This window comes from Cnephaeus nilssonii (genome assembly GCF_951640355.1).
Source record: "Cnephaeus nilssonii genome assembly, chromosome: 1".
NCBI lineage: Eukaryota > Metazoa > Chordata > Mammalia > Chiroptera > Vespertilionidae > Cnephaeus > Cnephaeus nilssonii.
Genome location: NC_137072.1, coordinates 72,381,942 through 72,407,792, shown reverse-complemented (window position 1 = coordinate 72,407,792; position 25,851 = coordinate 72,381,942). Strand labels below are relative to the sequence as shown.

The following is a 25,851-nucleotide window of genomic DNA, read 5'->3' as shown; positions in this document are numbered from 1 at the left end:
CTATCAGGTATAAAAATTATTATTGTTAAATTTGACTTCCTTTGATTACCAGCAAAATTTAACATTTCCCTAGTTGTGTTTGGTGAATTATTTATTTTAGTCCTTTTTTTCTTAGCATTTGCAATATTTCAATTTTTTTTCGGTTATCTATTTGATTAGGTATTGTGCATACTTACCCTATGGACTTTTTTCTAACTCAATAGATTCTTTTCCCAGTAAAACACAGATAATTTTTTCCTAGTTAATAATTAGCAAACATTCTGCAGTGTGATCAAGTAACAATCAAATATGAGGTATGTGAGAAATAGGTTAAACAGGTTACTTTTTTACTAGTAGTGTCAAAGGATAATATAAAAACTTGATTTTCCTCAATCACATTACTTTCCTTTGCGAATATCGTGATTTCTAAAGAAATGAAACAGTTAAAAGTTACCGGTTTTGTTATTTTCTTGTTCTTTTTGACTAAATGCCTAAACTTGCCCACAAAGCCTCAAGATGTTGGTAAGAAATTTACTTGTATATCAGCTAAGGAATGACTAAGTTGGGGTAATTTCTATTTTTTTAACCTGTATTCTTTCAACTTAATTTTTATTTGTGTTCTTTTTTTCTCTCCCCTGCCTCTGTTAGTTTGTATATGCTGATTGGATATCCTGAACTATTCACAGATTTTGTATTTTGGTGATCATAGTACCCATTCTACAGACAGAAACCTAGTCTTATGTTAGTATAGAAAGTATTGCTGGGAGATATAATTTGGATTTGAAAATATTCATATTTCTCACAAATGTGGATAGTCTATAGTAACAGTGAACACTAGATTTGAGTTGGGATTTTTCTGGAACCTTTAGTTGTTCAATATATCTCCAACAGGGTAAAAAATTTCTTTAAAGTATGTTGGACCCTGTTTCTTCCAACTATATAGTTTCTAAATCTCCCCAAACCTGAACATCCCCCTTCTCACAAACATGGCCAAGGAGTGCCCTTTTGGAGGAAAGGGTGACTTTTATATTTCTTCTACCCAAAGGGGAAAATTTTGAACTTCATCTGATCAGAGGAGGTGTCTGGTTGTAATTTCTCTGGCCTGAAAGGAGTACCTTTTTGTTATTTGCACAAAGATGCAGTAAGTGTTTTGATTGCCACATAATGTACATAATGTCCTGAAGGTGAGGATTGTGTCTTACTCAATTTAATAGCCCACAGTGCCTGGCAGTGAGACCCAGTCACAAGGCTTGAACAAGAGTGATCATTCTTGAGTTTTCATTGTCATTTGCCTCTTGTAACAACTTGTTCAAAATGCTATTGATTTTTGTCTCTGATATCTTTTGCACCTATGTTTTCCTTTGTATTTCCATTATCCTACTAAAATCAATGTCCTGTTGATTTCTCAATAAAAATCTCCTGGTGGTTTTGCTATTTTTGGTGTTTTTTTTGTTTGTTTTTGCATTTTTGTATCCACTCATTCACTCTTCTGTCCATCTATTTGACATAGTTCTTGTCACTTTCTATTTATCAGGCACTGTGGGAGATCCCAGCTGATATTTCTTAGCGTATAGAATAGAGAAATAATAATTTCAGATAAACATTTCAATGGCTCTTTATGGCTTCCAATTTAAGCCCAAAATCCCAGCTTTCTATGCAAGACCCCCATAGTCTGGACCCAGGTCCTTTCTATTTTAGGTTCCATTCTTCTTCTTCTTTATCGCCCATATTCTCATCAAAGTGGATTAATTGACTCCCTAAAGACATACCAAAATGTCTCACATTTGTGCTTTTACTCACACAGAAAGATGAGTCTCCTTATTTTTCTGTTAGCTGAAATATTATACATTTTTTTCAGATTCGACTTATATGTCACTCCTCCCATAATCCATTTCTAATTCCTCACCCAGGGATCAAAAAGCATGCCTGTTAGATACTTACCCACCTTATTTTAGAATGTCATATACATTTTATTTTTATTTTATTATTTTTATTTTTCAATTATAGTTTACACTATATACAATATCATTTTGTATTAGTTTCAGGTGTACAGAATAATGGGATTAAGAAGTACAAATTGGTAGTTACAAAATAGTCATGGGGATGTAAACTGCAGCATAGGGAAAATATTCAATAATATTGTAGTAACTGTATGGTGTCAGGTGGGTACTGGAAATATTGGGGGGAATGCTTTGTAAAGTATATGTTTGTCTAACCAGTATGCTGCCATATACATTTTAAATTGCATTATACATAGTCATGTTCATGAGTCACTTGTACTGTGAGAGTACTTAGGAACCTGATGTCCAAGGGTAGGTCATCATTGGTTGCCTCATAATGTATAGCTCAATATTTTGTAAAAGTAAGGACTCTGTAAAAGTAGTCGTTGTGGACAAATATAAATGTGCTTGGATTATGCTCATTGGGAGGGAATCAATGATCTAAGGCTAGTCCAGAGGTCACCTAAATAAGCATGTCTGGCTAGCACTGTAAACCCTACTGACCATCAGCATGCCATGGCAGCACTTGTCTGGCTCTATTGTAATATTGCATCACCTATCAGTTTACCTTCACAATACTTTTATTGATAAATACTCAACATAGAAGTGGTGCTTGTATTTGACATTTGTGTCTGGGGAGCCATCAATGGCAAATCTAGTCTGGTCAGTTTGAGATTAATTCAAAGTCAATTCAATTTAATGAATGTATCTTAAACACACAATCAGCTGTGATTAAGATCCCATATTTGGTTCTTATGACTTTTTTATTCTTGTTAAATATACCAAAATATTTTCTACCATTAGTTCTCTCTTTTATACTTAGTGAATTTAAATAACCTATATAGTTATTGGGAAACTGTTAAACATATCAGGATATTTCATAATTTTAATATCTTTGCTTTTCAGATGATTTTAATATTACCCAGAAATTTATAGAGGACAATGTTGGCTATATGTGAGTTTCTCTAAAGTCTTTTTGATGATGATGGTGTTTATCATAATCTAATCTGATATATTCCAGAACTGTTAATGCTTCTTAAAAGTAATTTAATTAAATAGAAACCATATAAAAATGTAAATATAGCATTAATCATAAAATTCAGATGAGGTAATTGAATTGTCAAGAAGTTGTACAATTTGTAGCCTCACACTTTGATAATTTCCTGAGGTTAGTCAACAAGTGGATGTTCCTATGAGTTTGTTGGACATACATGGAAATTCTGCAGGTAATCACTGTGCACTCTGTGTGGACTGTTGCAGCACCATCATTTCATTTGCTCAATATGTTCAGGAGGCATCCTTTGAGGAAGTAGAAATGTTGGCAAAAGCCATGACAGAATACAGAGATCAATGCTTGGCCAACTTGAAACTCCCTCAGTGTTCAAAATTACCTGTAAGTAACTTATTTCCATTTCATAAATAAACAAGATTATTTGTCAACACAGAATTTTTGGCTTGAAAATTTTAAAAGAAAGATACTATGTGCCCTCATTCTATTTTGACTGGTATTTAGGATAAGGCAGTTTCCTAGGAGAGATGCAATTCTGTATTATGATGCACAGGAGGACTTGATCATGAGCTCGCAGTCCATGCTGTATACATACAGTTACAGGGCAACCAGAGCCCGGCAAAGCTCACAGACGTATGGAGGCACCCTCCTTTTCTGCCTCTCTCAATGTGTACTCTACCTTTCCCGCACAAAATCACCATTTGCATCGCTAAAAAAAGTATTACTAAACACCTCTATTAAATACTTTATCAATACACTCACACTCTGACCTCATCACCTTGGGAGAGGAGGAAAAACACTGTTATGCAAGGGATATATAAGCAGCAAAGGAAAAGTACGAGGTTAGAGAGCCTCAGGATAGGATAGAAAAAGTTTCCTGAAAGTTTGCCTAAGGGATGGTTGTCAAAGGTGTGGGTCAAGATCCTCAGCTGCTGATGTTGGGAAAATTGCAATATTTTCCTTAAAGGGTGATGCTCACTAATCATTGCATCATTTCAAAATGTTGAGAAACTATACACTGAATGAAAAATGTCTTTTTCTTCTCTGTTGTCCAGAATGATGCTTTACTAGAAGCAATATGTGCTATGGAGGGGGTACCACAAAAGCACAACTTTTCCCACTGCTGTAATAAGGTTGACTTTGAAAGAAGACTCTGTTTCTTCCATAATAAGAAAGCTGATGTAGAATTTCTACCTCCTCTCCCTACTCTGGATCCTGAAGTGAAATGCCAGGCTTATAAAAATAACAGTGAATCTTTTCTAAGCAAGTAAGTTTAATAGAAAAATGATCTAATTGAAGGAATATCCTTAGGCTAAAGAATACCTAATATCTATTTCAAAGGAATATAGTGGTGCTCATTGAGTGATTAATTCATTCAGTGTTTATTGTGTGTCAGATTCTGTGTTCAGTGTTGAGAATATAAACATAAGATATGAAACCTGCTTTCAAGATCCTTTCATGAATGATGTGTATTTTCTAATGTGATAAGTCCTAGAACGGAAGTATGTACATGGTGAAAAATTGCTAGTGGAGGAAATAATATTGCCATCCAAGGGAAGGTACAGCTTTTACTGAGAATAAAGATGAAATCAGTAACTGTTCAGCAAAAATCTGTTTTCAGTAGTACAGTAATTACAGGAACAGAGACTTTTTCTGTATACTCACTGAAACCTAAATCACAAGTCTGTTTGAACATAAGTGAATCTGATCCTTGAATCTCAGATGGAGTGTGTCTAGGTAGCTATTCTTTAAACATGGAAGGGAGAGATGCCGACCATTTGGCAGCATAGGAAGGAAGGGCAATAGCTATATCTCAGTGTTCAGGATTATAACTGTAATCATCAATCTCATTTTAGAGCTGGAAATTCAATGATAAGACTGTAAAATCTTTTATTGGAGACTGGATAACACTGCCTTATATTGAAGATTTCTCTAATGGGAAATCCTTTCTTGTACTTTCCTTTTCACACTTTGATCTCCTTGTCTTTTTCCATCATTCCTTTCCCTTCTCTTGTTCCCTCTCTATTTTACCATTCTTTCATTTCTTTCCTTTTCTATTTTTTTCTTTTATAGCTATATCTATGAAGTTTCCAGAAGGAATCCCTTTGTTTTCACCCCCACACTTCTAACAGCCATATCTCATTTTGAGGAGATGACTAAAACATGTTGTGAAGAACAAGACAAAGCTAACTGCTTTAGAACAAAGGTAGGAATTCCATTTATTTCATAGATAAGGATAAGGAGTCACCCAATGCAGTAGATCTTTATTGAAAATTAAATTATAGCAAAAGAGTTGTTTACCATTTATAACCGTTCTCTTCCTACTTTCACCGGTTTTCAACCCATTGACCACTTGCTCTGATCTAAAAGTCCTTATTTCCTGAGACCCTTGACAGACAATTACCCACTTCCAGGGTCTCTCTTCTGGCTTTGTCTTACTTGTAAATTGCAAGAAAGCTCTAGTGAATAACTATTCAGGGTAAAGTTTGACATTTTATCTCTATCCTTAGCAAGATTTCTCTTAGCTAACCCAAACATGGGTTCATCCCAGTAAAGATGAAGAAGATCATAGCGCACAGCATGACTCACCTTCTCACCAAGTGCAATGTAGTTATCAGAAAGACTGGCCTCACCTTTCTAAAGTGTCACAAATGAGTATTTCTTCTGATATGCAAATTTATTACAATAAAAATCTCATAGATATTTTTAAAATTTCTGAGCAAGTTTTGGTATAATTTGGTTGACATGTAGTTAAGAGATAATTTTGCTCTTGCTTCAAAGGAACTTTCTTTTTCTTCTTCAGGCAGTACCTGCCATACAATACTTAAAAGCATTCTCTTCTTTTCAAAAAACTGTGTGTGGGGCATTTTTGAAATTTGGACCGAAAGTCTTAAAATCTATGTGAGTGTCTTACGTATCTTATCTCTACTTGTATTTTTTTGTCTGTGCCCCATTTTTGTTAAATTGTTGATGACTTTTTATTTATACTCTCCTTAGTTCCTCAGTCTATGTGGATAACTCAGAACCAGGACATTATGTTGGGATGATAAAGACTTGGGAGGTGGGGAGAGCCCAGAAATGAGAGAGGGTTAGTTCTGAGATATTTTATGGTTAGTTGAGAATCTGAATTGGTCTGAGAGCTACCAATTAGAAACTAAAACCTCCAAGTGCTTTAATATGACATATCTACCTATCTTTGACCTTAATAACTAGAAGATTACTTTATATGGATACATTTTTATCTCAATTGCTTGTCCTAACCAATTAGTAATGGTGCTAGTTCAATGTTTTGAGAAAACTTCTGAGATTTCAAGTAGATTAGCAGGAGAGTGGTCTGTGATGGGTTACCTATGCTAACCATGGGCTCACAACTGGAAGCGGTGGTCCTAACAAGATGATTTTTTGCTGTAAAAATGATGGGAGAGAGCACATCTCTCAGGTAATTTTGTTTTATCCTCAGTCCTGATATAGGACTCAACTATAAGCCTAGGATTTTCAAAGTTATCATGCAGGTCATGCAATGTATAAACAACTATTTGGTAAAGACTTCTGTGAAAAAACAAGGGTACCAATACTTTTTCTGCAGCTACTTATACTGTATAATCAAATAACTCCCTCTTGTCTTGCTATTCAAGATGTTTTAGTGATTTATCAATTCTCTTTCCAGATACATTGCTATCCTTAGTCAAAAATTCCCCAAGATTGAATTTGAAGAACTTACCTCCATTCTAGAAGATGTTTCTTCTAAGTATGATGGATGCTGTGAAGGGGATGCTGTGCAGTGCATCCGTGGCAGGGTAAATATTCTCTAAAACCAAGTAAAGATAGTGATTTTTACAGTCATTTTTTAACCTAAAGTTGCACTAATGTGTGGCTACTTTATCATAATGAAATGAGAATGTTAATATATTGTTGAATAAAAACATAAAATAAGTATAATAAAAAAGTAAAATGTAAAAATATATGCCCCCCAAAAAAACCTTTTTTTAATACATGGGATTGTTTTTAGATTATTCAGCAGATTTTATTTTATATGGCTAAATGTATTTGACATAAAACCTTATAAATATACTTGTGAACATTCATTAACACCAGATTAAAGTATTCTTTAATATTGCGAATTCTACCCTGACTAGGTGATGCAGTTGGTTGGAGCACCAATTCCTGGTCAGGGCACATACCTAGGTTGCGGGTTTGATCTGATCAACGTTTCTCTCTCACAGCAATGTTTTTCTCTCTCTCATTAGCTACTTATTTTTATATTGTTTGTTTATGGGCATGTGGATTTTATAATAGTAAGTATAATGTACTGAATTAAGATATAATTGAAGATTTTTCTATGAAGTTTGGAGCTGAGACAAAGGGATCATATTATATCCTTAATATCTTCATTGATGCCTTTATAGAGAAATAAGAGAAACTGAATTATAGTTCATTCAAAATAGAAATGAATTCCAGACAATAAGATATGTGTTGCCTCGAATGATAATGGCCTTAGGTGAGATGTGTGCATATTTGCAAAGTCTGGCTCTCTGGTTCTATGTAGTTTATGGAAAACATGATTCGAACCCCCATTCCACTTCTCACCTCAACCCAGAGCTGCATCCTATTCTTCACCCTCAGTAAGCATCAGAAAAAGATTCTAGGCAGGAGAAAGAGCTTCAGCAAAGTCAGAGAGCTCTGGAATGGCCTGGTGTTTTCATGGAACTCAATGAAGTTCATGTGAACTGCAATAGAGAGTAGAAACAATGTGCAGCCTCATTCTGGAGCATCTGGAGAAGGAACTAGAGGCCAGATCAGCTTGTAAAAAATTATCCAACTAATGTATAAATAAGATAACCTCGTCCTCTGTCTTATTTCCACAGGTTTATGTGGAGATCAGAATTGGGATGAGGGACAGAGACTAGAGTAGGTTTTTCTATTTTGTACATTATTTGATAATTTGAACAGCTTCAAATTAATAGTATCCATCAGAAAAGAACAACAATGAGTAGAATGGTTTCTTATGTTTCAGAAGTCTTCATCTGGTAGTTACTATAGTGGTTCATTTGTTTACCATTCTTTCTTTCACTTACCAAATGTTTATTGAGTTTCTAGTATGTGCTTGGCAATGTAGTTTTAGGCCACAAGGAAGAAATCTAGAATTATAAATATTAAAGTAACATATCTTGGGTGGCCCTCATTGAAGCACAGGTAAACTCTTATGGGAAAGAAGCAACATGTAGAATTTAAAATGCCAATATACCAGAGAAGTAGGAGTAAAGTATTTAAATTATTACTATTTATCAATAAATGTGAACCTATATAATAGAGTTTACTTTTCATAGTCATATCATCTAAAATCTTGAGTTAAAAAGCTTGTTTTAATATGATACTTCATGTGTATTAAATTAATACAAAATTTAAATAAATTATACCCATCAAAATGAAGCAATTTCAGATGCTATGCTCATGGTTGGCTTTGCCTTTCATTATGAAGAAAAATACAGCCCCAACAAAGTTGGGAAAATAAATTCATTTCTCATTCTTACAGAGCAAGGTTATGAGCCATATTTGTTCAAAACAAGATTCTATCTCTAGCAAAATTAAAGAGTGCTGTGGAAAGAAAATATCAGAGCGTGGCGAGTGCATAATTAACATGAATAATGATGACAAGCCAAAGGATTTATCTCTAAAAGAAGAAACATTTACTGAAAATAAAAATGTGTGTGAAGAACGAAATGCTGACCAAGATACCTTCATGGATAAGTAATGTAACTCCATATTGAAATTTATAAGGCAAACAGAAACTTATGATTTGACCCATTTTGGCTAATTTGGGTGGAAAGAATGGGCACCATTTAAATCATTGGGTATGATATAATTTTAAAAATCATGGTTACAGATTGTGGTATTTTCACAATTTTAAGAAAATGCCTCTGTGTTTTTATAGTGATGGCTAACATTTATTGAGTACTTAATATGTGCCAGACAATGGGCTAAATACTTTACTTAGATTATCTATTTCAATTCTTATAAGGTCATGCAAAATAAATGATCCCCCCCCCCCCATGTTTTCAGATGAGGTACAGAGAAGCTCAGTAACTTGCCCCAAATTCACAGCTAAAAAAAATGACAGAGTAAGGATTTGACTCCAGAAGGTTGTGGGCTTAACTGTCATGGATGCCACCCCATCTGTTCAAGGCAAAAGTAGTGGACTTGGAACCAAAGGGACAAGATATGAATCCTGATTGAGTCACTGGGATAAGTTAACCTTTCTGTGCTTTAATTCACCATCTATAAAATTTATGGAATATTCATTCATTCATTCAAAGTTTATTGATAATGAAATATAATTCAGGAGCTTTACTAGGTTTACTATAGGGTTTCTATATCTCCAGTAAGCTTTCATCAATAGGCAGTATAATGTGAGAAGAGAGAGACATATAAATGAGTGCAAGAAATGTTCTTTATTTCTTGCACTATATGCTAAGTAATGTGAGGGCAGAGAAGAAGGAAGTGGTCAATTGAACTTGGGGCTGCTGGAAAAGCTTGATCAGAAGGAAGTTCTTGAGGAAATTTTGGTAATCCAGGTGGTAGAGCATGTGTTGAATTAGAAAACCGCTTGGTGTATATGTGGCTATGAATAGGGTATCTGCAGAGAGAGACAGGGTAGTAAGAAGTGAAAGGGGTCAGATCATGCAGGCATGCTAAGTAACGAGATGCCATTGAAGGATTTTTATTAAAGAATAAGGAAGGACAAAATCACTTGTTTTTTTAGAAACTTCATCTGGAATGAATCCCAGTTTGGGGCTTAGGTGGTGGGGTAAGTAGTTTTCAGATTCAACGAGATGGAAAGTATGGTGAAGAAGCAGGTTTTGGGGGTATAATAGTATATTTGGATCTAAGCACATTGACTGTGAGGTGCCTGTAGAATAATTAATTGGAACTGTCAAGAGAAAATTTTGCATGACAACCTGGAGCTCTGGAAGGAGGCCTGGACTGAAGATACAGGCTATTGAATATTTAGCAAATTTGAAGTGCTTCTCACCTATTATCATATATATTTCAAAACAACCCTCTGAGGTTGAAATATTTTATTATTCTCATTTTACAGGCAAGGAAACTGAAGCACAGAGGTGAAGTAACTTGCTTTAAAGTCACATAGCTAATATGCAGTAGAGCCAGGATTCAAATGCAAGCAGTCTGACTCCAGACTCCTGTTGTTATAACCACTGTGATCTATTGCTTCTCACAAGTCATGGTGCTAAGTCAAATAAAAGTCAACCAAATGATAGATGTAATGCATTTCACTTGAGACTGGCACAAACACTTACTAAAGGCAAGCAATTTTTATCATCATCATGATCTTCTTCTTCTTCATCATCATCATCATCATCATCACTATTACAACACAGATAGTGTTTGAAGTGTAGGGAGAAATGATAGAGCAACAATGAGCATGTTAAGTCAGAAATAGAGATTTAAAGTGTAGTCTTTCTGGGTGTGAATGTTTGACGCAAGACTTCAATGGATCTGCCAAGCTAGGGTAGGATTTCAAGGGTTTTTGTTTGCAACATTTTGGTGCTGTTTTAGATGTAATTTTATTCTTGTGGAAAGGTCCATGACTTATGTCAGATATTAAAGGGAGCCCTTAGTTCTCTGAGGGATAATCACCTCTGCTTTAGGGGATGGGAATATATCCTACAAACGGGACTGAGAAGGCAGATGGAAAAGGAGAGAAGATGTCAGATAAACCAAGATGAATCAAGACAAGCAAAGGCTGCAAAACAAAAGGGTTAAAAATTGTTCCTTGGACTTCAAAAATTCTTGTGAGGTACTGCTCTCAAAAAACATGGAAGACCATTATTATTATTATTACTAGAGGCCCGGTGCACAAAATTCGTGCATGGGGGTGTGTGTCCCTCAGCCCAGCCTGCACCCTCTCCAATCTGGGACACCTCGAGGGATGTCTGACTGCCCGTTTAGGCCTGATCCCAGTAGGGATTGGGCAGTCAGACATCCCTCTCACAATCCAGGACTGCTGGCTCCCAACTGCTTGCCTGCCTGCCTTCCTGATTGCTCCAACCACTCCTCTGCCAGCCTGATCACCCCCTAACCACTCCCCTGCCAGCCTGATTGATGCCTAACTGCTTCCCTGCCAGCCTGGTCACCCCTAACTGCCCTCCCCTGCAGGCCTGGTCCCCCCCAACTGCTTTCCCCTGCAGGCCTGGTCCCCCCAACTGCTTTCCCCTGCAGGCCTGGGTACCCCCAACTGTCCTTCTCTGCAGGCCCAGTCGCCCCACCTTCTCTCCTCTGCCAGTCTGGTCACCCCTAACTGTCTTCCCCTGCAGGCTTCATCATCCCTAACTGCCCTCCCTTGCAGGCCTGGTCCCTCCCAACTGCCCTCCCCTACTGGCCATCTTGTGACGGCCATCTTGTGTCCACATGGGAGCAGCTATCTTTGATCACATAGGGGCAGCCATCTTGTGTGTTGGAGTGATAGTCAATTTGTATGTTATTCTTTTATTAGATAAGACTAGAGGCCCGGTGCACGAAATTCGTGCACGGAGGGGGGTTGTCCCTCAGCCCAGCCTGTACCCTCTCCAATATGGGACCCCTCAAGGGATGTCCGACTGCCCGTTTAGGCCCGATGGGATCGGGCCTAAACGGGCAGTCGAACATCCCTCTCACAATCCAGGACTGCTGGCTCCCAACTGCTTGCCTGCCTGCCTTCCTGATTGCCCCTAACCACTCTGCTGCCAGCCTGTTTGCCCCCAACTTCCCTCCTCTGCCGGCCTGGTCACTCCTAACTGCCCTCTCCTGCAGGGTTGATCATTTCCAACTGCCCTCCCTTGCAGGCCTAGTCCTTCTCAACTGCCCTCCCTTGCAGGCTGGGTGCCTCCCAACTGCCCTCTCCTGCTGGCCATCTTATGGTGGCCATCTGTGTCCACATGGGGGCAGGATCTTTGACCACATGGGGACAGCTATATTGTGTGTTGCAGTGATGATCAATCTGTATATTACTCTTTTATTAGATAGGATACCTCCAAAGCACAATGAGTAAGAATCTGAAGGTTTATGTGGCTTCTATTTGGTTTCTAGGACAAAGTTCTTTCCTTTACCCACCACTCACTTCTCTCCTTTTACTCTTGAATGTTAATTTCAACATAATTTTTGTAACACCTCTTGAAAAGGATCCCACCAAGTTTTTGATAGTCCACATGATAAAACTTACAGAATAATACAGCATGAGACTTTCATTCTCTCACTAAGTTCTTCATATAACTGTAATTCCTCAGCCTCTAAAGAATGAAAAAGGAAAATAAAAGTGCCTTCTCTCATTCCAAGGCCTTTCTCAGTCAGGCAACCACAAAAAGAAAGAATGAGCCTACAATTCATGTCATGTAATCTCTATCAGGCATAATTCAAATCAAATCCCATCAGGCAAAGTCTGGGATAATTAAAATGTATAAGAGAACAGTGGTGACCTGGGGGAGAACTTATGAAACCTTGTCTCCTGCTTTTGCTGACTATTCTTTTCCTTATGCTAGACTCCAAGTCCCTATCGGGGACTTGGTCAGGCGGCTGTGGGTGCTAACCCACGCCACCTGGATCCGTGATCCGGGACCTGGGCAGGCGTCTGCGGGTGCTAACCCATGCCGCCTGCCATGGTCCGTGATCCATGATCGTGGACCTGGGCAGCCTGCTGCAGGCATTAACCCACGCCGCCTGCCCTGCTCTGAGATCGATGATCACGGACCTGGGCAGCCGGCTGTGGGCTTTAACCCACGCTGCCTGACCTGGACCATGATCCCTGATAGGGGCTTTGAGTCAGCTGCCACTGGCGATGGCTGACTCGAAGCCCTTATCCAGGACCTGGTCAGGCGGCTGTGGGCGCTAACCCACGCTGCCTGCCCTCGTCCGAGATCGGTGATGGTGGACCTGGGCAGGCAGCTACGGGCGCTAACCCACGCCGCCTTCCCTGGTCCGTGATCCCTGATCGTGGACCTGGGCAGGCGGCTGCAGGCCTTAACCCACACTGCCTGCCCTGGTCCATAATTGGTGATGGCGGACCTGGGCAGCCGGCTGCAGGCCTTAACCCACGCCGCCTGCCCTGGTCCATGATCGGTGATGGTGGACCTGGGCAGCCGGCTGCGGGCGTTAACCCACACTGCCCGCCCAGCTCTGAGATCAGTGATGGACCTGGGCAGGCAGCTGTCCTGGTCCGTGATCGGTGATGGCGGATCTGGGCAGCCGGCTGCGGGCGTTAACCCACGCTGCCTGCCCTGGTCCGTGATCCCTGATCGTGGACCTGGGCAGGTGGCTGCAGGCCTTAACCCACACCGCCAGCCCTGGTCCATGATCGGTGATGGCGGACCTGGGCAGGCGGCTGCAGGCCTTAACCCACACCGCCTGCCCTGGTCCATGATCGGTGATCGTGGACCTGGGCAGCCGGCAGCGGGCCTTAACCCACGCAGCCTGCCCAGCTCTGAGATCAGTGATGGACCTGGGCAGGCAGCTGTCCTGGTCCGTGATCTGAGATCGTGGACCTGGGCAGCCGGCTGCGGGCGTTAACCCACGCCGCCTGCCCTGGTCCGTGATCCCTGATCGTGGACCTGGGCAGGCGGCTGCAGGCCTTAACCCACGCCGCCTGCCCAGCTCTGAGATCAGTGATGGACCTGGGCAGGCAGCTGTCTTGGTCCGTGATCTGAGATCGTGGACCTGGGCAGCCGGCTGCGGGCGTTAACCCACGCCGCCTGCCCAGCTCCGTGATCTATGATCGTGGACCTGGGCAGCCAGCAGCGGGCCTTAACCCACGCCGCCTGCCCAGGTTCGTGATCGGTGATGGCGGACCCGGGGAGGCGGCTGCAGGGGTTAAGGCCCTGCAGCCGCCTGCCCGGGTCCGCGTCCCCCATCAGTGATGGCGGACCCGGGCAGGCGGCTGCAGGGCCTTAACCCCTGCAGGGCCTTAACCCGGGTCCGCGTCCGCGATCGGTGATGGCGGACCCGGGCAGGCGGCTGCAGGGCCTTAACCCCTGCAGGGCCTTAACCCGGGTCCACGTCCGCGATTGGTGATGGCGGACCCGGGCAGGCGGCTGCAGGGGTTAAGGCCCTGCAGCCGCCTGCCCGGGTCCGCGTCCCCCATCAGTGATGGCGGACCCGGGCAGGCGGCTGCAGGGCCTTAACCCCTGCAGGGCCTTAACCCGGGTCCGCGTCCGCGATCGGTGATGGCGGACCCGGGCAGGCGGCTGCAGGGCCTTAACCCCTGCAGGGCCTTAACCCGGGTCCGCTTCCGCGATTGGTGATGGCGGACCCGGGCAGGCGGCTGCAGGGGTTAACCCCCTGCAGGGCCTTAACCCGGGTCCGCGTCTGTGATCGGTGATGGCGGACCGGGCAGGAGGCTGCAGGGGTTAAGGCCCTGCAGCCGCCTGCCCGGGTCCGCGTCCCCGGTGATGGCGGACCCGGGCAGGCAGCTGCAGGGCCTTAACCCCTGCAGGGCCTTAACCCGGGTCCGCGTCCCCGATTGGTGATGGCGGACCCAGGCAGGCGGCTGCAGGGGTTAAGGCCCTGCAGCCGCCTGCCCGGGTCCTCCTCCCGGATCGGTGATGGCGACCCGGGCAGCCGGCTGCGGGCCTTAACCCCTGCAGCTGCCTGCCCGGGTCCCCGATAGGTGATGGCGGACCTGGGCAGCCGGAGCTAACCGCCTGCCCCAGTCCACCATCATGGCTTGGATCTCACTGGCATGGGTGCTGCCCTTTCCCCGGCCATCTTTGCTGGTTTAACTTGTATATTTGCTCCTGGTTGGCTGGTGGGCGTGGCTGGTGGGCGTGGTTTATAGGTGTAGCGAAGGTGCGGTCAATTTGCATATTACTGTTTTATTAGATAGGATTATTTAAATTGTTACCTGAGGAGATTTTTCTATTGATTTTTAGAGAGAGTGAAAGAGAGAGGGAAAGACAGAGAGCAATATTGATGTGAGAGAAACACATCAATTGGTTGCCTCCTGCACACACCCTGGCCAGGGCCTGGCCCAAGGAGGAGCTGGCAACCTAGGTACCTGTCCTTGACCAGAATTGAACCTAGGACTCTTCAGTCCACAGGCTGATTCTCTATCCACTGAGCCAAACAGGCTAGGGTGGAAAGACCATTTTAATTTATTTTGAATGGGTAATGTTTCCTTAAGGTGAAGATTGTAAATAACACAGATGAGTACTTAGAGAAGAGTTCTCTTGAGAAGAGTTTAAGAAGAGAGTTTTATAGTTTAAAGAAGAATTAAGTGGGCATCACATGGAAACTAGGTTCAAATTCTATCCTTCCATTAATAGCAAGGTGCTTAACTGGTCAGAGACTTAGTTTCCTCAGCTATAAAATAGTACTTATCTTGAGGACTAAGTATATCTATAACTGTATTTAGTTGAAAATCTGAATGCATTTTCCAGCAGAATTATACCTGATCTGTATTTTCTCAAATATTGGTGGTATGATATACTATTTCTGACGCTTTATTAATTAAATAATCTTAATAATTAATTCTAAATAGCTCTAACAATTCTATCCTCAAGTAAAAGCATTGCTAGTTTAAATCATTATATATAGAGAATTTAGGTACAATGATCGCCTGTAGTTATATTGCCCTCTTAAATCACTCCCTGACCAAACCAGAGGAGGCATAGCATTGAGAGCAGACTTATATTAGATCTGACTAGACTAAACGATAGCAGGATTTGGTGTTTTGCTCATTCTCTGAGTTCTAATATACAAGATACTTTATACATCACAGGTTTCTTTATGAATACTCAAGGAGACATCAAGAACTGTCTACACCAGAGCTTTTAAGAATTGCTAGAGTGTATGATGACCTCCTGAAAGAGTGTTGCAATGCAGAAAACCCTCCAGACTGTTACAGTAATGTGGTAGGTTCCATTCCGTGGGAATAAACAAAACCCACAAATCAAAACAACAAACATAAAAATTGATATCAAAGTTTTAATTTAGTCTAGGGGCTAGAAAATGTGATTGACCAATCTGAGTCTACTTTGAATTCAGTGCAAGGTGACCACTAGGAAGACCAAAATCATTGGGTTATGTATAATATTTTGAACTATTAATCCTGTGTGTTGATAAACAAACTTCCCATTAAACATTTTACATTTGTATTTTTATTTATGTACTCTGTATCTTATTGAATCATATTGAATATTTTTATGATTGCAAATGTAATAAATGATTATTAAAGAGAATTCAAAAAGTACCATAAGTTACAAAGAAAAATATAAAAAGTTTCTGATTCTGTCACCAAGAAATAGCTATAATTAACATTTTCTTTCATCTTTTGAATTAAAATATTCTTACACAGGGTGAGGCAAAAGTATAGTTTATAGTTGTTCATATGGAAAACAATACAATAATTAATAAATAATAAGACAAAAATAACCTGTGTTTTGTGCACTCAAACCTACTTTTGCCCACCCTGTATATAAGTGTTTTTCAAAATAAGATTAGAATAATATTTCTGATAGAATTTTTGGATGTGGTTTTTATTTAGTGTTATAGAAAATTTTATGTCATTAAATGAAATTTAAAATCTACTTTTCTTTAAACAGAGGTATACCATCATACTAATTTACTTAACTGCTTTTCTACTATGTTGGGCATTTTGGATGTTTAGTTATTAGGTTGTTTTTAATCTCATAAGCAAACCTGAAATATCTCTGTACTCATTTTTATTAATATTTATTATTAATTATTTTCTTAAAATAGATTATTTCCCTTAGAAGGGAAATTATTAGGTTAAATATGTAGACATAAAAATTTAATACAAATGACTTAGTTAATTTCTAGAAAGTTTTTACCAACATATAGTCCTACAAGAATACTTAAAAATGCTCATTTTACTCTCACCTTCACCAATGTTGCACATGAAAATGAACTTTACTAGATTTATATATAAAAAATAGTGAATATATTTTAAGCAAACCTTTGGTTTTTTAAATAAAATTAAGCTTTTCCCATATAATTTTAGCTATAGTAATTATAAGTTTTCTATAAACAATTTGTTCATGTTAGTTACCCATTTTCCTATTGAAATTCATGTTTTTAATATCAACTCATATATATACACTTTTTGTATTATAAAAATTATTTAAAATTTATGATTTATTTCTTATTCATTTGATATATGCTGTTTTTGGTTTATTTAAAAAATTTATTCCACTTGCCAAAAAGCCAGTTTATATTCATTTATATTTGAGCAATGAAGTAAGAAGACTTGAGTTTCAGTACAGCTCTACCACTGTCCCTAATGAGGAGGTCTTTTTCTGATCCTTAAATGAATCATACTGCTATAATTTTTTTACTTTACATGGAGACACAATTTGTCCCACAGCATCTACCCACTGGTGTATAGTTTTCTCTCTGGTGTTGACTCAGTAAGTGTCTAATTTTATGTCTCATGAGAGAGAGAGAGTTTATAAAGTATTTGAAGACAACTATTGGAGGTTCTAATTTCCAACATGAGCTGATGAAAAAGAAGGTATAAAATAAAAGTAAATGGGACTTAAAATATTCTTTAGCAGTACTTATTAGCTGGGTCATTCTGGGCAAGTCACTATTTCACAAGGTCAGTTTCCATTACGTAAAAACAGATTAACAACTGATCTGTCTACTTCAAAGTGAGAATAGAATATAATCCTTGTCACCATGAGATTTGAATTATACTTTGTAAACTGGTAAGCTAAGAAATGTACAAAATTATGATAAAAAATTTGGACTTTCATATTTAAGCAAAAAAAGTATATAATTATATATAAAAGTATAACTATAATTGATTGAGATACAAATTTTTACACACACATATAAAGAAAACTACCCTTGATTTAGTGAGTAATATAAGCTAATAATGGTTTGAAAATAGTATATAAATTTAAAAAGCTATTTGACAACTTGATGTGAAGTTTATGATTAAATTTTAGATAAAATATTCATAAACATAATCGTTCCTATTTTCAGGAAAACAAATTCAATGAAACAACTGAGAAAAGCCTCAAAATAGTACAACGAGAATGTGAACATTTCCAGAATTTGGGGAAAGATGACTTGAAATACCAGTAAGTTTTTTGCACAAGTCGGTTAACACTTGTGACCAGGATAAAATAAGGAGAGCCACCAAGGGTCAATATTTTAGTTCAGTCGTTCAGTTATGGTGAATTCATAAACTCTGGGAAAGAATAAAACCACAAAGCCAGGAATGTACATTGAGCTAGCATAGTAAGCTCTTATCAGGAAGGAGGCTAGAAATTAAAGAAATACAGGATTCTGGAGAAACTGATTCTATAATGCTTTAGTTTTTGTTTGGACTTGTCTTTCCTACTCTCAACCCAGATTTTCTGGATTCTTCCACATTTGGAGGTGAGGGTGAGGTGAAGTAAACTTTAAGTGATTACAATTTCCCAAGGAAAGGATGGCATGCCAGGATTTAAGCCCATCTTACTGTTTGTAGAAATAACTATGGATTTGCTTAAAGTTTTAATATTTATTTTCTAGTGCTCTGGTGAACATTCATAGATAATATGCAGTTTATTCTGGATTTTCTTAATTAATTACCGTAGTAATCTAGTGTGTGTTGAAACCAAACATCTTCAAATCAAAACAAAACAGTTAAAAATATGTTTTTTTGATTGTTTAAAGTATTACATGTTTCCTTTTTTTTCCTGATTAACACCCCCCGCCACTCAACCCTGAGGGCAAGCTCCCACTGCCCCAGTGTCACTGTCCATTGGTCATGCTAATATGTATGCGTACTTTGGAAACAGCCTAAGTGCCCATTAGCAGATGAGTGGATTAAAAAACTGTGGTACATCTACACAATGGAATACTACCAGGCTGCAAAAAAGAAGGAACTTTTACCATTTGCAATAGTCTGGATGGAACTGGAGAGCATTATGCTAAGTGAAATAAGCCAGTCAGAGAAAGATAAATATCACATGATCTCACTCATATGTGGGGTATAATGATCACCATAAACTGATGAACAAAAATGGATTCAGAGACAAGGTTACACTGAGCAGACTGTCCAACCAAAATATGTTTTAACTATTTCTGCAATCTGGCTGTTTGCTGGGAAGTCACTCAGCCCATTAAAGATCTAAGTTTCTTTCATTCCAGTTTATCCTTTTCCACTTGTATTTATTAAAGTCTCCCTTTTACAATATTTATTACCATGCAAGGGATTTCAAGCAGAATTTTACATTCTAGCCAAGGTATTTGCTGCCAAGGAGCTCCTCATCTTACAGGTAAAACAGGAAGGGCGAACCTTCCTGTTTCTGAGATCACTGAAATTAGAAGGAAGCCAAAATGCAGAGATCTAGAAGGTAGGGTGCAGGAAAACAGGGTGAAGAGACAGTTCTCTACCTTTTTATGAGACAGCTGAGGTTCACATTGTCCTAACTAGCACATTGATTGTTTGTAGCCTAAAGTGTTGGGGTTTCAAGTAGTGAGTCAAGGGAAAAGGGTATCTGCTTTGTTCAGAACCAAACAGACAAATGTTCTTTCAGCTACTTTATCAAATTCACAAAGATAGCCCCTCAGCTCTCCACTGACGAACTGACCTTTCTTGGCGAGGAAATGGTGACAGCTTTACTCACCTGCTGCACTCTGAGTGAAGAGTTTGCCTGCGCTGATAATTTGGTGAGCATGGCCCATGTACCTGACTATTTCTACCAAACAAAACCAACACCTATAGTCATAATGTCCCAAAAATATATACACACTTTGAGTGATGATAAAGTCAGTGTTTATTAACATACTAGAGGCCCGGTGCACGAAATTCGTGCACGGAGGGGGGTTGTCCCTCAGCCCAGCCTGTACCCTCTCCAATATGGGACCCCGGTGGGATCGGGCCTAAACGGGCAGTCGGACATCCCTCTCACAATCCAGGACTGCTGGCTCCCAACTGCTTGCCTGCCTGCCTTCCTGATTGCCCTTAACCGCTTCTGCCTGCCAGCCTGATCACCCCCTAACCACTCTGCTGCCAGCCTGTTTGCCCCCAACTTCCCTCCTCTGCCGGCCTGGTCACCCTTAACTGCCCTCTCCTGCAGGGTTGATCACCTTTAACTGACCTCCCTTGCAGGCTTGGTCCCTCTCAACTGCCCTCCCTTGCAGGCCCGGTGCCTCCCAACTGCCCTCTCCTGCTGGCCATCTTGTGGTGACCATCTTGTGTCCACATGGGGGCAGGATCTTTGACCACATGGGGGCAGCTATATTGTGTGTTGCAGTGATGATCAATCTGCATATTACTCTTTTATTAGATAGGATAGAGGCCTGGTGCATGGGTGGGAGCCAGCTGGTTTGCCCTGAAGGGCGTCCTGGATCAGGGTGGGGTTCCCTTGGGGTGTGGGGCGGCCTGAGCGAGGGGCCTGTGGTGGTTTGCAGGCCAGCTACGCCCCCTGGCAACCCAAGGGGAGGCCCTGGTATCTGGAATTTATTTTCCTTTTACAATTGAAACTTTGTAGCCTGGAGCGGAGCCAAGCCTGGGGCTCCCTCCGAGGCCGGCAGCCATTTCTGTTGGGGTTATAATTGAAACTTTGTAGCCTTAAGCGGGTGGGCCCAGCCAGGGTGTGAGGAAAGCTTTGCTTCCCCTGTTGCCGGCGGCAACCCTGGCCTGCTCTCTCAAGCTCCATTCTGCCACCATTTGTTTGAATTTGTTTACCTTCTATAATTGAAACTTTGTAGCTTGAGTGGAGGCTTAAGCCTGGCAAGGGCAGGCGGAAAGCTTGGCTTCCTCTGTTACCTAGGAAACCTTGCTCTCTGTGGCTGTAGCCATCTTAGTTTGGGTTAATTTGCATGCTCGCTCTGATTGGATGGTGGGCGTGGCTTGTGGGCATGTCGGAGGTATGGTCGATTTGCATATTTGTCTATTATTAGGTAGGATAGCTCATTTTCAAAATTTAAAGGTATCTACAGAAATGAATTATTTTGTTTAGTCAATGTCAATTGTTTTCAAATTGATGACCATTTTGGCCCAGGCACTGCTGAAAACGCGCAACAATGAAATCACAAACATCATGAATCATTGTGTTTGGTATTTGTACACCCTCAATTTGCCAACAGTTGTCAGTTTTGTACCATAAACTTTACCTTTTATGTGTCCCCATGAAAATGTCTTTTTTCAAAGCTTAGTCTGGCTTCACCCATTATTTCAAATCAGTTAAACCAGAAAAGGAGTGAAAATTAAGTGAGTTATCCGTTGTCATAGTGCATCTACATTTTTATACACACTGAATAATTATAAAGGCAGTATTTGTACTTCAACTGCATTTTCAAACTTCCAGTAGCATTTTAGGATTAATTTCCTTTGTTCAAAGCTTAGTCTGGCTGAAAAGAAAGAAACAGGTATTGAGCCATCAGCTATTAAAGTGTGTATACATGTTTTGGGGACACCCTGTATATGTCCTCATTGCTTTATAGCAATTATGTGTTTTCCTCTCTTCATTGTTTTCAACATTGTTAAGCAAGGAATGTCAAGTTTTTTCTTTGACTCACTGAATCAAAATCATAAGAGGAAAAAGAGAATGTCTTAAATATTTTCTTGGAGTTCTCCAAATCATCTTCCTTACCTCTTATTTATATAGAAGTAATTTGTTGGGACAAATGTTTTAGGAATAAAAATAATGTTTCAGAATGATATAGGAAACCTTATCATTTTAAGCAATGTTACAAATTCTCCCTCTTGCCCACCAGGTCAGTCAGGGAATTTCTGTTTCCCTGCCCCTACCAACCCCCCACTGCAAGTTGGGTGTATTTTAGGGTTGGGTTGAACAGTACCCTGGGACATATCCCAGGAGAGATATAAATCTAAGGGCCACAGTGTTTGGCTGCCACTTTCATTTAGCTGTTTGCAGCTAACAGTCACAAATTTGTATATGTGATAACAAGAAATCTATCTCTAGGCATTTAAATTGCTATGGCTTGAAATGTTGTTATATGTAATGCCACTTAGGGCCCCAGCTCCTACTTTTCTGTGTACATAGTGTCATGTTATGAGTGCATGGGTTTTTCTGAGTAAAGTTAACAGTGAACATACAATAATCTAATGATTCACTTAACCATATTTCAGAGCACCACTCAAGTTTTAAAGTCCTATCTGAGTTCCAACTTTCATTGGTACAGGTGGATTTAGTTATTGGAGAGATATGTGGAGTAAAGAATCGAACCATCAACCCTACCGTGGACCACTGTTGTAAAACCAACTTTGCCTTCAGAAGGCACTGCTTTGAGGCCCTGGAAGCCGATAAAACATATGTGCCTCCATCTGCCTCTCAAGGTTTATTCACGTTTCACACAGACTTGTGTCAGGCACATAAGGAGGAGCTCCAGAGAAAGAAAAACAGGTACTACCATTCTCTTCCACTCATCTTTTTCTGCAGCGGGAAGACACATCGTGTGTTAATGGGAAGGTTTATTGTAATGGATATGTGATTTCAGTATTACAGTCCATTTTCTCCCATCAAACTGTCCTGTCTCTCTAACTCAGAAAAACACCAGAGCATATTGATTGCATTGTTTAACGTGGAAACCTAGCTAGCCTTTTCCTTTGCTGTGGACATGGAGTGTCCAGTAGACTGTGAGTTGGGAAAGTGAATTAGGATACCCAGCAGAAAGGCTTATCCTATATCATAAAAGGCTAATATGCAAATCGATGGAACTGCAGAACGACCGGTTCCTATGATGCACACTGACCACCAGGGGGATGATGCTCAATGCAGGAACTGCCCCCTGGTAGTCAGTGTGCTCCCACAGGGGAGCATTGCTCAGCCAGAAGCCAAGCTCATGGCTGGCAAGCCTGCTTCAATGAAGAGGTAGTTACATCTATTTTCCACTGAAATTCTACCGGGGTTCCTAGTCAAATAAAATGCAACGGAACTCCCCATAGGATTCTGACTCATCCCACAGTGTCTCAGAGGCTGATATTTGAGGGCATAGTTGCTACACAGCTACTATGCAGCCTGTCACAGAGGAGGTGGTGGGAGCCTCTCCGGCCTCCACAGCATTGCTAAGGACCCCTTGGGGGATGTCCAACTGCTGGCTTAGGCGGCAGTCGGACATCCCCTGAGGAGTTCTGGACTGCGAGAGGGTGTAGACGCCCCCCCCCTCCCCAGTGCACAAATGCCATGCACCGGGCTTCTAGTAGGATTATAATGAATCAAATTTTCTTGAGAGAATGCCCTGAGAATCTCACTTAGTGTTTGAAAAAAGGAGAGGCCTAAAAGTGACAGGAATCTTACTTTTATTTTCTTAGGCAATACTATCAATGTCAAGAAATAAGACCTAGTTTTTAGATTTAGGCAATGTCTGTATCAAGTGGAGTGAAAATAAATTTTCTAGGAAAATCAAATGTAGTCACATATTCTATAATACTGTGATAATGAAGACATAATATATGTTCACATTTTTTATACTAACTTGCTATAACATAACCCTATAAAGAATGTTAACATGGAAATCTGTCCCATAAGTTTAACAGAAAAATTTCAGGAGGACCTTTCAAAAGTGGGAATATTTTAACTTTTTATACTCATTCAAATTTAGACGCCTCCCTTCCCAAGATATATGATACAATAACAAGCATTTTGGAGAAGAGGAACTTAAGAAAGAAATTTTCAATGAATTCTATTTGACATCTTTGGGTCACAGGTTTCTTGTGAATTTAGTGAAGCTAAAGCCTGAACTTACAGATGAGGAGCTGCGTTCATCGCTTACAGAGTTCACTAACCTAGTGGACAAGTGCTGCAAAGTAGAGGAGCCCGAAGCCTGCTTCAATGAAGAGGTAGTTACATCTATTTTCCACTGAAATTCTACCGGGGTTCCTAGTCAAATAAAATGCAACGGAACTCCCCATAGGATTCTGACTCATCCCACAGTGTCTCAGAGGCTGATATTTGAGGGCATAGTTGCTACACAGCTACTATGCAGCCTGTCACTGATAGGGTTTTGGCACTGTCTCCTTGGTGACAACATGGTGTAAGAAAAGATGTTAGGAAAACCTGGGTTCAGATGCCACCAGTCTTAAACCGAACTGCCGTTTATCACCTGTAAATAAGGATGGTTGGCAATCATTGTCCCTGGATTATACCATTGGCCATTTTCTGTTTTGAATCACCCCTTATTTTAATAAAAAAAAAATAGTCAAACTGACTTGGGAAGGAAATTAATCAACTTCACAGGCAAATGAGAAGGGCATTAGTATGTGAAGTCTTTCAGGGCATGCCTGTCTCACCCTCCTGACCTTGTCCCAACATCCCTAGGTTGAGAATAGATGTGTTTGAAGTGAGGAAGTGGGAGGTAAGGGTAGCAGGGAATGAGGGAAGAGAGGACATGTGTCCTGCTTCTTCTCACTCCAGTGACCAGTCTGACGGACTCACTGTGGTGTCCAGGCATCCTCAGTACTTGTGAATGCAGCCCCAGTGATGGCTCCTTGGAGGTACTTCTTCACCGTTTTCCAACATTGTTTCTCACCGTTTCTTACCTAGCGACACCAACTCTACTCCAGCCTTCCGCACAATTCACACACACACTGACTTTGTGCACAATCGGTACTCGTGCACACTCACCGGCACACACACTCACCCGCGGCTTTCATTCCGGTTGAGAGCCCTCTGTGCTTGCATTGAGTGCTTAGTCTATGAGAAATTTATTTTGGAACAAGTCATTAGATTTTTTAAAAAGATGCTTAACATAATTAGAGGCATGAGTCAACATCTAGCATCTAACCGAGTGACTGTGTACCGGAGGCCACGTAAAAGGAGGGATAAATTCACTGGCAGTTCATAGGTTTGGGGTGTCTGGACTCAAATTCATGTGAAGAGTGTTCACTGTCTCCCTGTACAATATGTGAATAGTTTAATTTTTATTTCCAAAATTCAAGGCAACATGCTTCTCTAAATTTAAATAATGTCTTAAATTTTAATTCATTTATTTATTTACTTACTTACTTACTTACTTACTTATTTCTGTTTCCCCCTCTTAGGGTCCAAAATTGGCAGCCAAAAACCAGGCTTCTTGAGAAACAAAAAAACAACCAAGGTAACATTTCAATCAAATGCCAAATGTATTTGTAGCTTCTCTGGTTGTCCTGGCTTCCCCCGTCTCGTGCTGCCAGGTCTATTTCTGGTTTATCCCACATGCCTTGCACTAACAGACCCTGATATTGGACCTGTGACGTTTCTCTGGGCGCCTACCACTCCTAGTGGGCTGGCATTGCCGCCTTGGAGCCGGCACTTCTTAGTGTCCAAGCAGTTTTCTAAATAACCAAATGCACCCACTCCTCTGCCTCTGCTGTTGCACTCAGCTCTCTGGACCAGAAAGGGGAGGCAATCTAATGTCTGGGTGTTGACAGAGAGAGGAGGGGTTGGGATGGCAGACATGCCCCAGACAACCTGTTCCAAGAGTCTTACTGCAGCATTTACATAAACAAAAAGCAATGCTTGTGATTTCAAAAAAATAGATATAGATGCGCTTTCTTCTGCACTTCAGGTAATATTCATATACAAAATTCAGGAGCAAAATGTTGCATAGATATGGAAATGATGTTCAATGCCCAGGAAGAGAGACCTGGCCACCATAGGGAGTAGGTTTGTATCTACAAAAGGCAGAACATAGTTACCATTTGCTATTTTTTATACAAATGATTTTCCATCACCCAAGCTATAATATTTCACATTCTTTTGTTGCATAAGATACTATTTTTTTTCTTCCCAGGTTGTGGAGAAAAGAGAGGAAGACCAATTTACCCACTTCCAGCTGTCCTGGAATTTCATTTTCTGAGAAGAATACAGTAAAAAGAACATTTACCTAAAATGTTATTGTAACACAAAATATAGAGCT

General features: G+C 40.5%; 1 protein-coding gene across 2 annotated transcripts; it reads left to right on the top strand.

Annotated features, from left to right (window-relative positions):
• Positions 1 to 398: 398 nt before the first annotated feature.
• AFM (afamin) lies at positions 399 to 25,851 on the top strand. 2 transcript variants are annotated; one of them, XM_079773351.1, is made up of 15 exons: positions 399 to 501; positions 2,886 to 2,934; positions 3,240 to 3,372; positions 4,044 to 4,255; positions 5,062 to 5,194; positions 5,792 to 5,889; positions 6,656 to 6,785; positions 8,522 to 8,736; positions 15,752 to 15,884; positions 17,980 to 18,077; positions 19,524 to 19,656; positions 22,138 to 22,358; positions 23,662 to 23,794; positions 24,995 to 25,050; positions 25,726 to 25,851. In XM_079773351.1, the coding sequence occupies exons 1-14, from the start codon at positions 414 to 416 to the stop codon at positions 25,028 to 25,030; spliced, it is 1,812 nt and encodes a 603-aa protein (XP_079629477.1). In that variant the 5' UTR covers positions 399 to 413; the 3' UTR covers positions 25,031 to 25,050; positions 25,726 to 25,851. The 2 variants fall into 2 exon arrangements, with proteins under 2 accessions (XP_079629477.1, XP_079629478.1); XM_079773352.1 differs by lacking the exon at positions 3,240 to 3,372 and having other exon boundaries at positions 469 to 501.